At 40.5% G+C, this 15,381-nt stretch overlaps 1 protein-coding gene across 1 annotated transcript in view; it reads right to left on the reverse strand.

The window, feature by feature from the left end:
• Positions 1 to 10,024: 10,024 nt before the first annotated feature.
• ENPEP (glutamyl aminopeptidase) overlaps positions 10,025 to 15,381 on the reverse strand; it is a 35,044-nt gene continuing 29,687 nt past the window's right edge. The window contains exons 13-20 of the mRNA XM_062574873.1: positions 15,263 to 15,318; positions 14,279 to 14,429; positions 13,451 to 13,524; positions 13,261 to 13,362; positions 12,987 to 13,157; positions 11,428 to 11,568; positions 10,424 to 10,502; positions 10,025 to 10,174 (exon numbers count right to left, since the gene is read on the reverse strand). Of these exons, the coding sequence (XP_062430857.1) occupies positions 10,025 to 10,174; positions 10,424 to 10,502; positions 11,428 to 11,568; positions 12,987 to 13,157; positions 13,261 to 13,362; positions 13,451 to 13,524; positions 14,279 to 14,429; positions 15,263 to 15,318 (924 nt within the window). The remainder of the gene's footprint in view (positions 10,175 to 10,423; positions 10,503 to 11,427; positions 11,569 to 12,986; positions 13,158 to 13,260; positions 13,363 to 13,450; positions 13,525 to 14,278; positions 14,430 to 15,262; positions 15,319 to 15,381) is intronic.

The raw sequence follows: 15,381 nt of genomic DNA on the forward strand, positions 1-15,381 counted from the left end.
CCTTCAACCACCGGTGAGCAGCAAGAGAGTCCTCGTGTCTCTGCGTGGGGCAGCTGCAAACAGGCACGGGGCCCCGGGAGCTATTGCCCCGGTCCTCCTTCGCGGAGCAGGCCCGGCCGCCCTGTCATGACGGCACGGGGCCTGTCGGGGCCATGTCCCCACAGGGGAAGTTCAGGCAACAACATCTCTGTGGGTTGAGAAGCGACCTAGTTGCCAAATCCAATGAGACAGGAGAGAGTCGCAGGCGGAGGTGCCGCTGAGGTAACCCCCGCCACCACCTCCGCCAGGGGCCTTTTTCTCCCTTGTTTTTCCTTTGTTTTTTTTCCCTCTTTTTTCTTTTATGTTTTTTCTTCTTTTTATCTTTTTTCTATTTTCTTCTTTTTTTTTTCTTTTTTCTTTTTTAATTTTCTTTTTCCTTTTTATTCTTTTTTTTTAAGTCAAGTCTCACTTGGCTTCAGCAGTATAGGACAGGTTTTTGGGAGCGGCCTAAGCCCCCTCAGAGTGGTGCTGGAGCGGGCAAGGCAATGCAAGGGGGGAGGAACAGCGAGCGGGAGACCAGGAGGGGAGAGGGGCTTTTCGGAGGAGAAAGGCCCTGATAAGGATGAGTAAGGACTTGTGGCTGGAGAATAATAATACAAAAAATCTAAGTATAGTGCCTTCCTCCTGCAAACACTCGTTTCTGTCAGGGCAAACCTCCTTTAGGTAGAATGGTCTGATCAACAAAAACCATCAAAACTGGTCTGTGAAAGCGAGGCCGGTCACTCCGAGATGTCTCCCACCTGTCTGCTGTTGGTGTCTCACGGAGATGTAGTGATTTTGCTATCACGAATGTCACCATGCGAAGCTCTGAGGATGAATATTGCCTCACTCTGCTTGGTCTGGCCACCACTTTGGGTTAGCGGGCCCTGCTGTGACCTTCTCTGTGCACTTTACAATCTCTTCCTGAAGTAATGAGGAATAAGCTAAATTTTGAGGGGCACCTTGACCTTCAAAAGCATTGCCTACAGGACTCAGTGGCGATGTCCTGTTAGTCTCCATCCTGCTCGCATGAGGATGGTGATGCCTCTCTCATTCTCCCTCTTAGTATTTCTGGAGACAGGTGACAAAAATATTCGGATGTTCTCCAAAGCAGACCATGATTTCTGGGTATGTCTTCCTCTTCAGTTTCTCTTTCTAACACTGTAAAAGTTTCAGTGAGACACTGATGCTAAAGGCAAAGTTGCAACTGGTTTTCTGTAAGCAAACAACTTCCATGAATAGTTCTTCAAAGGTCAAAGCAGACACAAAAGTCATGGGTAGCAATGACTGAATTGTTCCTCTGCAAGTGAAATAATGACTTGCAGGCAAGTGCTGAGGTTTCTTGAATAAATATTTCTTAACTTCTTTTCAGTGAGGAATAAAAAGACATACTAATCTTGAAAGCAGTGGATTAAAAACTCGAACATAAACCAGTTTCGGAAACGTTGAGCTCAGACTGAAGGCACTTTGTTGCAAGCTGCTGTCTCTGAGGCTGCGAGCCTTCAATGGAGGCTTCCTCCGTGGGAGGAAGCGGCTGTTCAACACGAGCTCCAGCCGTGCTTGCTACTCTGACAGTTAGAGGTCATTTCTCATTGCTGCACCATTGTTGCTGCAGTCCCTTAGCATTTTGCTGATTACAGTGTTTTTTCCAAATAATCATTGGCAGGTGCCTGTTTCCACAAGCCCTTGAAACACGAGTGTCTGTATGTTCACAAGGAAAGTCAAATTTGCAAGGAGAGGTAATATCTTTTTAATGAATCAGCTGGTATAATTGGCAAAAGCTAACAAATACCTGTCTCAGAATGGTGTATGTGACGGCATGATTACTCCAAATCACACATCCCTGTTTTTGCAAATAAATTTTCTTTGGTTGTAAACCACACCTTGAGATAAAAACAGCATCACTTCAGAGCTCCATGTGTGTGCCGAGTTCAGGCTTGGGTGCAAGTCCTTCAGGACTGCATCAAGTTCTGAGTGTTTGGCTTCCTGGTCCTTTTTAGCAGTGCCTTTTTTTTTTTTTTTTTTTTTTTTTTGAAACATAACTTGCATTTTCAACAATGTCTAATGACTTGAATGGCTAAACGGTGCTTTCAAAAGTGATATAGAAGCTTATTTTATGCTTTTTTTTGCATATCTCTACTGTTACAAATTTGAACCTTAATGGTTGCCATTTATCTTAGAATAAATAACTTTATGTGATCTTACTTAGAAGCACTTACATGCTTAATGACTGGTGCCATTTGCAAGAACTCTAAGGCAACTTTTTCTTCCATGTATTTCAAACGCTTAAATGTTTCTGTGTGCATGCTATGTCAAAGTCAATGTAGTTAAATGTAATGACTTTTAACTGTCACTAGAGGCTGCTCTTAATACGCGGTGGAGAAACAGGAAAACTTTTTCGCTGTACGTTGTCCCCAAAAGGAGACTCTTTTCTTCCTTTCTCTTAAGGAGGGATAAAAACTTAATTTTTTATCTCCATGATACTTATGCAAGATTATCCTACTTATTTCCATTGCCATCTATTTAACCATAGCATCATTACAGCCATTACAACCCTATGAGATTAGGTAATACATGGACAAATCACATTTCCCAGACCAGTATTCAGATTTTTTTTCTAGTGCACACAGAAAATAAATAGTAATTTTTGAGCTGCAGTTTAAGAAGTAGTTGAATTATTTTTATCTGTATATAAGCAACAGCTTCTAATTATAGTAGGAACTTTATGTTTTACTTTAATGTATGTATTTGGAGTAATAAATTTCCCACAGTAAAAACATAATACTACTATTTCAGTACTAGGTTTTCTTCGACTCTTGCTGTTTTATGTTGTTAATCTTCTCTATTTGATTTATCTTTGATAGGTCTCTTCCATCTCCTACATAAGGAATTGTAGCTAAAATAATTTTAAGAACTTGAATATTTTGCAAAGAACTCTTAAATTATTTGTATAGAACTGTTAACATACAAAATAGGCATGTTTAAGTAAACAAAACACAGGCTCCTGTGCCACTAGGATGTGTGCATCAACCTACTTTTGCAATTTAAATACATTTCTCTTCTACTTTCCTTCTGGCTATTCTTTCCATGTTCATTTGGACAGCCCAGAACATACACCACAAGTGTCTTTTTCCTGGATAAAAACACCCTCCATTGGATCATAACAAGCTGTTTATTTTAAACTAATGTGGTGTTCTCTACTTTTTCAAAATGCAAAGATAGACAAATGTTTCTTGCCCTGCACTGTACTGTTCTAGCCATGTATCTTCAGACACGTGTACAGAGTGGGAGGAACAGGCTGCCCAGATCATCTGCAAGAGAGGCACTGACTCTGGCCTGGAGGGTGTGTTAGTGTGGCACTGCACTCATGCTAACCATGGCTTTCATCCTAGCCTCAGCTTTTGTGAGCAGGCTACTCTGGTGCCAACTAAGACATGCTGTTTGGCTGCGTGCCTGATTACCCTCTCCTGTAATGTGATCTGAGCTGTAGCCGACCTTCCACTCTGCCGTGTTGCTGCAATGGTAATTACACGGTGCTGGGCTCTCCTGGCCGTTCCATTTTTGCAATACGTGGTAACTCACTCGGTGTCCATCAAAACTAGTTCCTGCTTGCATCAGCCTTTCTCAAATTGCATAATAGTCTGTGTGCTTCTGTTTTGTGGCTAGGGTGATACCTGAGGGGTGCGGTTTGCTCTTCTCGTTCACCTTCCTACTTTGCTGCGGTTCACTTTCCTTCCTAGAGCTTGTATTTTCTCTGTTACAGTCCAGCCAGGGAACTCAGCTGCCCATGCATGAAGCCAGCAGCCACATTATTTTGGGGCAGTCTCTGGGGCAACATGGTTTTGTTTGTTTGTTTTTCCCCTGAAATAGGGAGGAGGGAGTGAGTCTGTGCAGCTTGAATGAAGCTTAGTTTTGTGCTGAGAAAATGAAAAGCTGAAATCTTGTCAAGCCTGATGCAGAAGTGTACCCTTCAACTGAACTGAGCCTTTTGGTTTGGGGTCCTTGAAGTGCTAAAGTAAATGAAGGGCTGCATTTGCAAGACTGCCAGAGGAGAGGAAGTTCCATGTGTGCAGTGGTTGGAGACCCTGTGTGGGAGGTGGGAGACTTGGTGAATTATCATTTCTACTAGAGAGAACTTCAAACTATATCTCTTTCTTTTCAGGCTGTTGCTGAAACCATTGTACTGTAGAACTGTGCTCCTCTACATTTCTTTTTACTTATGGCCTATTAATGTAGACCTGAGCTTATTAGCAGCCTCTGTGGAAGTCATTCAACTTTGCTTAAATTAATAATAAAATCTAAGGCTTTGGCACACCTGTGTTCTCAGATGCTCATGCAAAGCACCAAACTAGAAAGTTGCTTTTTTGATTTAAATCCTGACTGTTATTTAAGTATCACACGAGAATTTGAAAGATCAGCCCCAGTATACTGTCACATATCGGAGTTAACATGCATTTCTGTGGAGGAAAGAGAACTGAGCCTTGACCTTCTTTCTTCTTTGTAAATAATCTAGCCCAAGAAAAAGAGAGCTGATGATTTCTCACAAGTGATTTTGTAACTGGAGATCCACAATGTTTTCTCCAGCAGAAGCTGCTTAGCAAACCTGGGTGGGCAGTAGTTTCAATTTGCAGAACATGTATCTTCTAAAATAAATGAATCAAAGCTATTCTTGACTATTTACCAGACATCTGCAAAATCTGCTTTTCAGGCTGCCATAGCAGCTCTTCTGGCATATGAGAACCTGACCTATAGCTTAGCAACTTTTTTGCCATAATGTTGTGCAACTTTTATTTGGGCTAATAGGTATCTTGACTACCCACTGGAGAGTCTTCTGCAGTTGTCTTGTTTCAGGCTCCCTTTTTGCGAAAGACATAAAAATAACACCAGGCTGAAGACCTGCTGCAGGTGTGAGATCTATACCTCTGTGGTGTGTAGTCCCTGCTTGGAGAGGCTTCTTCACACAGCTGCAGGCTGCTTCATAGGTGTGCAAGTGCATCTGACAGCAGGTAATACAGAAAGGGAGCTCTGCAATGGCAGAACCCCATGGTTTGCTCTTGGTCTTGCACTTTTTGGGAGAAACTGTATCAAAGACCAGTCTCCTGTTCATTGCAAACAGTTTAAGAAAACAAAAGCTCTAGAAGGGATATCTGGAGATCACCTGACCATTCCTCTAGCTCTGAAGGAAAAGGGATTTGATGGTTTAAGCTTGAGTGAAGGTTGAATGGGGGATATCATACATGCAACTGCAGCATCTATTTCAAATTAACTTTTAGTTCTCATTAAGAATAATTATCCTGTGCCCCGAGCCTTCCTTTTGTAGAGTTAGACTCCAGTTCTCTCTCATGCGTGGATCTCTTCTTTTTCCTGACTGCGTGGTTCTTGAGACCATCCCTACACATTGCTTCAGCATTATTAAACAGTGACAAGAGGATGTCAGCTTTGTAGCAATCTCAGGAAATCCATGTGTGAAGAGAGGATTGATACAGAAATATTTTCTTCAAGTAAGGGATTACCTAGTGAATGCTGCTTACAAACAGAGACTCTCAGATACTATGTCCTGGTCATGTTTTTCAGGATTTGTTCTTTGTCCACAACTCTTTGGAATATACTTTGGAAAACCAAAACCTCTCTGATTTGTGTGAACCAACTAAATTTCATATGCTGTTATAAAAAATCTTTTTTTTTTCCAGTGTACATCTTGGAAAATCTCAGCAGTCATATGGCCCACTGAAGTGCCTGTAAGCTGGAGAATACTTCCTCGTCTTATCTAACTATATTTTGCTGTACTAGTTTCCAGCTATAGGCACACATTCAGCTCTCGCAGATGTGGGTGTGAAGTTGGAGTACCTCCAGGTTAAATGGCTTCTGCTACAATACTTGGGAAAGCAAACACAGCCTTGTTTGACTAACTTTCATAACTGGATACATATAGCACAAGATGTAGTCTTGATCTGGAAGTGTAGACTGATAGCAATTGCATGAAGTCCTATCCTTCTGACCTGTTTAGCCCGTCTCTCTTACGGCCATTACGAGCTAGCTTTTTCCATTCCACCTTGAGACCCAGATGCTGCTGGAAGACACCATCACCCAAACTGATGGTAGCCAGGAAATGGCACTAGTCCCTGCAAGATGACTGAAGGGTGGTTCCTAATCATGTCCTATTTCAACAGTGACACATACCATATGTAAACTTTTTTTAATATCTCAGTGCTTTGCAGTGATTTAACTACTGTTTTAGGAGCTGACTCAAATGCATTCATGCAGCTGTAGACCCCATAGTATTTGCACGGGTGCTATTCATTTCTTGTTTTCTTCTGTGCAGTAATACAATATTTTAAGTTGTTTCTTTACCTGAATGATCAAGATAAAGCATTTTCATATGCCTATCAGGTTTACAGCCTCTTGGGCCCCATAGGCTCAGGCTCTATAGGACGTGCAGCTGTGTCCAATATGAAAAAGGTTTGTAAAGCTAGTGTAAGGCAACACTGAAACAGTTGCAAGTGCTCCCTCTTTAATTCCACTACATCATACTTTGATTTCTCAGAACATTTATCCCCCCCTCACTGCATGCAATTACCTTTTGCTCTGGTGTAGTAGGAGCAGCAGTGCCTCAAAAAGCTGTGTGGATCTGAGGGGCCAGCCGGTTCTGCACTCCCTCACTTGACTTTATCAGTGGAAATTCCTTCCTCGCTGATCGAATGACCAAGGGAAAATTATCTCTTTTTAAAACAGTTCACATTTCTTTGGATTCAGTTTCAAATTGGCATTCTTAAGCTTATCGCAGACCATTTGTAAATGCCCTAGTTCCTGACCGAAAGATTTAGCATGTACCAGATTTCTTATCCATCTAGGACAAACAGTCTGAAAGAGGCACATGCCATACAGTACATTCTCCATGAACCATTTAAAAGTAGTAAGAGAACTGCATAATGTAAAGCACATTATTTAAAATTGACAGAACCTTTATCCTGCTATAAAAGCATCTTTCTTCTGGGGTTCTTAGATTTACCTCTGTGTTCACCTACCCACTTAAGATCAGTGTAGAAATCCAGCTAACCATTCTTTAACATCAAAAGTATCCAAGCTTTGGCCAAATATATCTCTGATCCAGCACTGTTCAGGCACAAAAGCCGCATGGAGTGATGTCTTCCTGAACACAATTAGAAGCAAATGATGGGGGACAGTTCTCTGTCCTAAATCCCTTCCTCTCCTTCATTCACTTGGGTCAGCTCCCAATACTTGCTCAGGCTTGTCCTTGGCTTCTTGCTCTTTCTTTGCCTCAGTGCTATTTTTCTGTTCTGTTTCTGATTAGTCTTCTCCCTTCCCCATCAAAACACGGTAGTACCAATGTGTGTCATATCTTCAGCAGTGGTGTGCCTATGTGATTTGGATGGAGACTGTTTTTGTTATAGCTTTCCTATATTATAGAAAAGCTTTATTATTTCTTATTTTCCTTAATGAAAATAAAGCCTACCACTAGAGCTAACAATTTTGGCAAGAGAGCTAACAATTTTGGCAAGTCTGATCCCACCTGGTGGCAGTAGAATCTGTATATTAAAAAATGGATATAAATCTGTTAAAGTAACTGCTTACTTTTATATCATTATGGTAGTATCTGTATCTCATACTCTTCTTCCTACAACAAATTATGGCAGTAGCCTGTATATGGTTATAGAATCAGTTACTTCTTCCTGGCAAACTTCATTAAACGTTCTCTTAAAGGGCAGCCCACTAAGCTATGTGCTTGAACATCTTCATACCAGTTTTGGATTGTTACACATCATGTCCAGCTGGAGTTAAAAACTTTCAATTAAAACAAACAGCATTGGCAGTGCAAAGAAAAGTTCTCTGAGCTGATCTTCCTATTGTATAGTCACAGTATTGTAATATGCTGATAGTCAGTACCACAACATAGTGCTACCAAACCAGTTTGTAGAAATGACTTTGAAACCACCAGAGTTGTTGTTTGTCTTCTGTTCTTTCAGTTCACTCATTGAAAAAATAAAGTCATGAAAGCAGATTGACATGTGTTACCGAGCAGGCAGCTGAACAAGGACCAGATAATAACTGAGTGTCTCAAAGGACAGCCTATTCCCCATGACCTGATTTGTTGGTAGTTTGGGTCTGGACTACTGCTTCATTTTTAATGCCCTATGCATGTGAAACTGAACAAGAAAAAAAAGAAAGAAAGAAAAGAAAAGTAAAAGGAGAGGGGGGAGAAATTGCCTGGCGCTTTGCCAGACTTCTACCATAAAGGGAAGCTGATATCTGTAGCAAGTTGTAACTACTACCAGTCAAAATTCTTTCATGTTTTATTTGCAGGAGGCTGTCTGACCTTTTCCTTTGTCAGAACAACTGACCTAGCCAGCAGATTTGCCTGGGCTTGTGGAAAACATTTGGGTATTGAGGGAGAGGCCCAAAACTATATCCACCCTGAATCTCCTGGGAGAGCAGAGGAAAATGTTTCTACCTGGGACTATGGCAGCACCTTTGAGCCCTCTGGATTCCAAAGAGAACCAGAGGCAGGCAGAGCATCTGTACAGGTATCTCGGGATTTTCTGTACGTTAGAGCATCTCCTCAATATCCAAAGCTTTCCCTCTGAATGGTACTGCAGGATGAGGAAGAGCAGTGCTCTTCCATGCTCCTGCCTTCCCCTCCTGCTGTGTGGCTTCCTGACAGGCTGTGTCCAACCTGTCCAGGTCCACCTCCTAGAAGAAATTCACTTTGGGGTCCTGCTGCCGGGTCAATGAGCTTTTTCCAGTTTCCATCTGTTGCAGCTCCTTCCCACACTGGAAATGGGGCTGAAGGCAATGAGGATGGGGGATATTCTGGTCTCCTGCCTGTATGGCAGCAGGATGCAGCAAGGCAGCACAGGGAAATCTGGGAGCCCCAGAGCGCTCCTGGCTCCCCACTCCAGAGGCAACATGCAAACTGGCCCTGGCACCAACTTTGGCTCTGCAGTGGCAAAGGGACTCAGGAATGAGAGCCCTTTCTTTGCTGCCTGTGTTTCTACTGCAGATCAAATTGCAGCAGTGGGACAGATTTGCCCCTTCTGCCTGAATTTGCCATTTTTGTAATTCCTCGGAGGATTTAATAATTTTTTTCCCTCAAAAATCCACTGAAGCTATGTGTACCCCGTAGCTGGGCTATGTAACAACCATTTTTCTGCATGTCTAGTAGTTTTATCACTTTATGAGAAAGATACTGAAATTTCCAGGTGGATCATTTTATTTTATTTTTGCTTAAGAAAAGAAAGAATAAGTACCATGTCTTGTCTGCAGTAACCACTACCACAAGTTCTTTTTTTGACAAGATTTATGAACAAGACAAAAATAATCAAGACAATACCTTCCCCAAGCTGCAGAATCACAGTCAGTAACATGAAAAATGAAGCTGAAAATATTGATTCCCTTGTGTGCCAGAAGTTAAACTTCAAAAATCAGTGGGAAGGGAATTTTAACTGGCCTTTCTGTAGTGTAAGAAAGCAAAGCAAAGTCCTGAATGTGAAATATTTAAAGATATAAATATATGAGACAGTTTTTGACAAAGTTCAAATTACTGCGTAATTCCCTTTCCTTCAGAACAGAGCTACCATAAGGTGCACTTGGAAAGGAATCCCTGAGTGTAGTAAAGATACTTCTGCATGAACCAAGGAGTAGCTCTTCAGAGTGGTATATGGAAAGAAAGAGACCAATCAGCTTGATCAGCAAGGACCCCAATTTTGCCATCACTTCTGCCTTGAATAACTTTAGATTTTTTTCCTATTTATTCAGGCAAATTAATCTCCCAAACTACAAAGATATTCATATGCACAAGTGTTGGCAGGATCTAGGATCAGCAACTACACAAATGTTGTTCTGGCAATTGGCCTCCGAGTGTTTGTAGGAAAAAAAACGTTAAGCCTTGGTCCTGTAAGGTAGCTAGCTGTGAAATACACATTGCTAAATATCTCTGAGGATCTGAGTGACCAGAATGAGTGCCTGACATTTTTAACAAAATAAGACGTTAAGAGTGTGGCCACCTTTCTAGCCATGTCTGTATGTCTTCCTTATTTTCTTTTAGCCATTCGATATTGTTCTTCACCTGCTCAATTGACTGCTTCCTGGGTGATTCTCCTGCTCCTGCATTAGTGTATTTCTCAAAGAAATTTTCCATCTGGAAAAGAGAGAGAAAAAGAATTGACATGAAACAAATAATGCTGCTATTGAGCAAATATTTTTATAGGAATCTGATTTAAGGGCTGTTTTGTAAGAAAGAGATATTTAAGCTCCAGCTAGGAGCACTGGGATAATTTTACAGTAATTCATGCTGCTCTAGACATTTAGACAACAAAAAGACAAATTTCCTGTCAAGTAGATTTTAAAATACATTTACTTAAAATAGAGAGGAGTACTATCACCATACCTGCCAAAGCTGGAGGTCTGTGTTGAAGGTTTGTGTAATGGTTACTATTCGGCCAAGGTTTCTGTCATTGATAGTGAATCTAGAAAAACAATTTAATAAACAATATTGGATACAAAAATAAGGATACTTGTGAAATGTTTGAAAGAAAATGTACAAAAGTTATCTGAAGTTTAAGCTTCTCATTGCACTGCCAGAAAACAGATGCACCTAGATTTCAGTATTTTTGGAAATACTTGAAAAATAGTACTTCTGTACAATAATTATACTGTTCTCTAATGGAACAATCTCTGCTGGAAAATGTTTTTATTAACTAAAAGCTTATTTTCTTATGTTGGGACTTGAGTGTTTAAAGATATCTGGGTCCTCCAACATCTGTCTCCCTCCATGGAACCAAATTGCTGAACAATACAAACGCTACGTGGTTCACAGCTCTGGGTTTGCAGGTATATTCTGCTTCTGTGCCCTGACCTGGCTTTTAGAAAGGAGCAGGAAAGAGAGAAAGAAGTCACTAAAATTTTTACTGTTACTTCTACTGATCTTCTGTTACCTTCTGTTGGTTGCTGTTACTAGCTGGTTAATTCAGCTAGTTGCTGAATTTAAAAAATTCTGTATACTGTCTTGTTATGAAATCAACAGAAAGAAAGTGGAGATTTGACTGTGGAATATTGCAGAGTGTTTCTGCAGTCTTGGTAGAAATTTCTGTACTTTTTAAACACCGTTGGTTATAAGTGCTCGTTTAGGGAAAGAGTGATAGCAGCAATGCACTTTTTCATTACAGATGGCAGTAACTGTGTTGAATACACTTTCAGTTATCATTATATAAAGAAGTTAAGTATAAGGACAACTAGAAATTACAGGAAACTTGCAAACTTTGCTTTTCCCAAAGGAAAGTAACTAGAGGTCAGTGATTATAGTTGTATGATGAAAGTAAAGCAAGCCATGGCTCATAACGAGAAATATATGTGGATATGGACTTCAAATTCTTGACAGGATCATTAACATACCTGCCAACTAAGTATTCCCAGTTGAGCCGTATCCAGTCCCAGGCCATTGTTTTCCCATAGCTGTTATAGGAGATGTATCTCAGGACTGTGAAAACATCTTGACTTTTGATGAGGCTGGTATTGTAAATATATTTCAAATACCTAAGAAAATTCCCATAAGAATCAGTGAAAACATTTCGTGAAAGATTCTGGAAAGCAAATATTAACACCTCCAATGTACACGTCTACTCATGATCGTAAGAAATAATGTGATGTTAATATCTGTAATTCTCAAGTATTTGCCACCATTGTTTTACAGCTCATCCCCAGACAGGGATGTTATTCTTTCAAAAGCATCATAAAGACTAGTTGATCTAAAACATAATTATAACTGTATCATGAGAAATCGTATCAAAAGAAACATAAACATTTAGGCATCTCTAGCAAGTCAACAGGGTTCATGCCTCTATGTTACCTGAAAACTGCCAAAATCCGTTATCATTTCTATTTTGTAATCAAGTAATGAGAACAAGATTGGATGAGTAGATACACCTCAGCCTGAAGTCCAGCCTGTTTGGGTAGCCAAGCTCCAAAAAAGTAGTGGTCTGGATTGTAAAGGCCTTGAAAGGACTGTAAGCGCATAGGTGGGTGGTGGGCTCACACTGAAATCTCTGCTGTTGCTTTGTTGCTGAAACTCTTATCTACACAAAATTAAAACTCATTCAGGTATCATATGCCTGCATGTGCTGCAGTTGTACTTCCAGTTATGATGTAGATAGGCTGGACTGATCTAGTGACATGCACGCGCACATACATCCAGGGAGATGAGCTGTATAGTCATAACTCCTCAACAGCTCCTGCAGAAGAACACCACTTACACTGTTATGTGTTGAGGATAAGGATTATCTTCTCTCCTATATGCAAGTGATGGGGATAATTTTCTCAATCTCTTAGCTCTTTTCCCCTTATTTTAATCATAATTTAAGATAGAGGTCTCCATGCTTTGGGAGGAAGTTTTTATTTTCTGCAAATTTGGATGATCTCGATAATCAGTTCATGTCTTAATCATGTCAGTGATTAGTTATTGAATGGCTTTATCGCAAGAATTTACTAACACAACTGGCCTCTAACACTATTTTAAATACTATATGTCTCATTTTCACTCTTCTAATATCTTCTATAATTCCCTATTTCATCCTGCCTTAAACTTGGAACACTTCCAGGCAGAGATTGCACTATCTTATGATGTTTGGACAGGGCTCCAACACAGTGGTGAATGACCCTGGTGAGGAGGTTTGCCTGCATCTCCATTCTGTAATACAACCTCACGGGAAGATGTCAGCTATGCTGAGGGGGGCTGGTGTGTGCATGCAGAGTGGCAGCCTGGGGAGACAACAGCCTGGTCTGAGAGCTGGACTAGCAAGGGACAGTAGCTCAAAGGAGGTTATTAGATAACTGATCTTAAAAACCTGTGGCATTCCTCATGCTGTAATCTGAGAAGTGACAGCACAAGACAGGACAGGTGAACGATGAATAGTTGCTTCTATAGGGAAAGAAATATTTTGGTGTATTTAAATCACCTGTCCAAAAGGGTGATGTTATTCACTGATGCCAGGCCATAGAGGAGCTTTTCTTTTTCTTGCGCTAATGAAGTATCTTGGTATTTCTTGAACATGTAATTCCAAGATGACTCATTGCCTGAGTTCTGCATCCCATAGCGATACACCAGGAGTCGGAGATTTACAGGAGGACTAGAATAAAGAAACAGTACTTTGTTACCCCTTTCCTGCTTGAGATCTGTGACCAGGTCACATACTGTGTTCTTCAGCAGCCACAAAAGCCATGAGCACTCACTTTTTTCCTCGTAGCCATTCCTCAAAGTGGACTGAAGCACTGTTCAAAGCTTCCGTGTCATCAACACTGCATGCAAAGTCTAGAACAGATGCACGAAGAAGCCTTCAAAAAAAAGAGAGAAACTTTCTCACTGCTTAACTTTCCTTGAATCTGTTAGTAATATAAGATGGAAAAAAAGTGACTGCTCAACCTTTCCAAATGGCTTCCAGAATCACTCCAGCCCAGTTGATTCACAATGGGTTTTACCAGGAAGCGAAAATAGTCCTGAGGTAGAGAAAGAGTTTTGGTTACTTTTATAAATTTCATTAAATAACAGTATATTTGTATTCAGAGCTTTATTCACTTTAATTTTCCCAGAACTAGCACTTCTTGAACAAAAAATAACAGAAGCACATGCACACACAACCTTTATGGACCACCATAGCATGCAAAGTTTGAACATGCTTATGAACTCTTGCTTCCTACGCTGAGGCACAGATAAGACAAGGTCAACCTACTTCTTTCCAGCCTTTCCATCACTCCAGAATGAAGGCCAGGGTGTGAACAAGCACACGTGCCAAAGTTTCTTGCTAGATATAATGCTGAATTCACGATATACTTATTTTAGTGACTATTATATCATGTTCAACTTCAGGTCAGTAATCAAACTTGCTGACTGCCCTGTTGAGGTACAGTTATCCTTCATGCTTAGGTATCAGAGCTTCTGCTGTCCTATACAAACTTATTTATTGGATGTAGGACAGCCTTGACAAACAAATGCCTCTACTGTGACTTACTGTGATGGATTATAAGAATAATGAGGCATAATTTATTTCCTCCAAATGAATTGACAATCCAGGTAATTGAGAGATCAATACTAAGCAGTTTTCAGCATTTTTTTAAAGAGTACAATATCAAAAAGTAAATACTGACAGCTCAGCAGTTTTGAAAATCATTTGAACTTCAATATTATTGCTGTTACAGGCCCTGCACTGTCAGATCCAGTGATTCCATGACAGAATTTTTTTTGCTTCATCACCTTAAACCGAAGATAGAGATTTGTATCGTCTTCAAGCATGTCTGCGAGGTAAGTTACAGCTGATATAGCTCTATGCCAGGGTAAATAGTCTGTTTCATTTGTTAGGTATTTTGTGAGCTCCAGAGGAACAGAGTAATTCACGAGTCCAGCTCTGAGGAAGGAGAAGACATAACTTCTGTTGTTTTAATGAGATCCAGGAACTCGCTTCTTTAACAATATTATAGCCACTATTCACTTTAAAAGATCTGAAATGAATTTTGGGAGGGAGGAAAATAGTCTGCAGTGCAACTTGGGAGGCATTTTCCAAAGGGACCGCTGAAGGATTTCTGTTGTTAGATGGCCAGCTACAGGAGCTCTCCTCACCACAAGGAGGCTGGCTGCCTATATTATGCAGGCCAGCATGCCCGGAAGTGGGTGACCCTCAACTGACTACATTAACTCATGCCATGCAAAAGGAAATTTCTGGTTCTGGAGACATCCTGAAAGGCTGAGGAAGTTCAGCCTTACAAACTGTTACAGAAGGTCACCTACAGTTTATCTGTATGTCAGCATGGCCTGGTGCAAGAGCTAGAAGTTTCCAAGCAATGTCTAAAGCAAGAAAGGTGAAGGTAGTAACTTCCTAACACCATGCTATGCATTATATATTCACATACCCCTAATTTTCTGGACTTCTATCTTCTTCTGGAATGCTTCTATTATTGTTTCCTACATGTAAAACCTCCACTTTCTAAGACCTTAACAATTAAAGTCCTCCTTACTCTTCCACTGAAATGAAAGGAAATACTTCTTTTGACTATACTTGTGCTACAGGTTGCCAGTACATACTTTTATTTGTGCCTTCTGAAGGACAACATAAGCAGAAAAACAATTAAAACTTGCATCAGATTTAAAATTCTCCTTCCAACCACCTGAGCTGAGTTAATTCTAATTAACAGACAGAAAGCAAAAAACCTGTGTTGCAATCCCTGTAGGGAATTAGTTTACCTTGCTAAAGAAAAGACATCATCCAAAATTCCTGCACGGTCAGCAGCTGAAAATCTCTGTACAGAAAGAGGAAGATAGTGATCAGGAATGTATTGATGATTTGCTAGAAAAATAGCATC

This window comes from Rhea pennata, chromosome 4, assembly GCF_028389875.1.
Source record: "Rhea pennata isolate bPtePen1 chromosome 4, bPtePen1.pri, whole genome shotgun sequence".
NCBI lineage: Eukaryota > Metazoa > Chordata > Aves > Rheiformes > Rheidae > Rhea > Rhea pennata.